General features: G+C 48.9%; 1 protein-coding gene across 2 annotated transcripts in view; it reads left to right on the top strand.

The window, feature by feature from the left end:
* Window positions 1-255: 255 nt before the first annotated feature.
* Window positions 256-790, top strand: part of homer2 (homer scaffold protein 2) — a 48265-nt gene continuing 47730 nt past the window's right edge. The window contains exons 1-2 of one of the 2 annotated variants that reach the window (XM_081373068.1): window positions 256-551; window positions 683-721. In XM_081373068.1, the coding sequence (XP_081229194.1) occupies window positions 720-721 (2 nt within the window). In that variant the 5' untranslated portion in view covers window positions 256-551; window positions 683-719. The remainder of the gene's footprint in view (window positions 552-682; window positions 722-790) is intronic. The other variant, XM_081373069.1, reaches the window with a different exon arrangement.

Consider the following 790-nt stretch of genomic DNA (forward strand, 5'->3'; position numbering starts at 1 on the left):
CGTGAGACTGGCGTTCATCGCGACGCTCCGGGAACTGACGCTCGCGACGCTCCGGAGCTCTGAGGGGAAACACACGCATGTTTATGAGTGTTCATGAAGCATCAAATCTGTGAGTTTCAACAAACAAAGTTAAACATTAATCTCAGTCACCGTCTGTCTCTGCGGCCGCGCGCTCTCCACTCCTGCACGGCGGGCGGCGGGTCGGGCGCGCGCTCTCGGTAGCGCTGGAAATGCGCGTCCGCGGGAGAGAAACGCGACGCAAACAACGCGTCATAGTCAGCGGCGCGAGACATGCTCTTCACGGGAACGGGTGCCTGGAGATTAGAGAATATACCAAACCGTTTCAGTGACAAGTAAACACGGCGCCCGAATTTATTAAGATGAAATCTCACCTGACTAAAGCCCAAAACACTAAACATCCACGTGACACGTGACGTGTAACTCTGTAATCCCTCCGCCACGCACACACTCACTCACTGAAGGTTCCGCTGGATTTTGTTCCCACGCCTCGCGATACACGCATCTTTTACTGAGACTCTTTATATCATTCTGTGAGTTGAGTTAAGTTGTTTGTTGCGATGTTTTTTTGAATGTCCAATAGAAGTATTTTGCATGTAAACTCTGTGTTTTTCCTGACATCTGGTGTGTTTCTCGGCTGGTCGGCGTTTAATGAATAATGCAGAAGCGTTGATCAGCGACACACCTGCGATCCTGCCGACATGTGAGTGACGAGTTTAATATTAATACTAGAAAACTAAACAATCAGTTCATCCATTATCATTATCTAAGA

The sequence above is a fragment of the Scardinius erythrophthalmus genome (assembly GCF_964197995.2).
Source record: "Scardinius erythrophthalmus genome assembly, chromosome: 8".
In the NCBI taxonomy this organism is placed as follows: Eukaryota; Metazoa; Chordata; class Actinopteri; order Cypriniformes; family Leuciscidae; genus Scardinius; species Scardinius erythrophthalmus.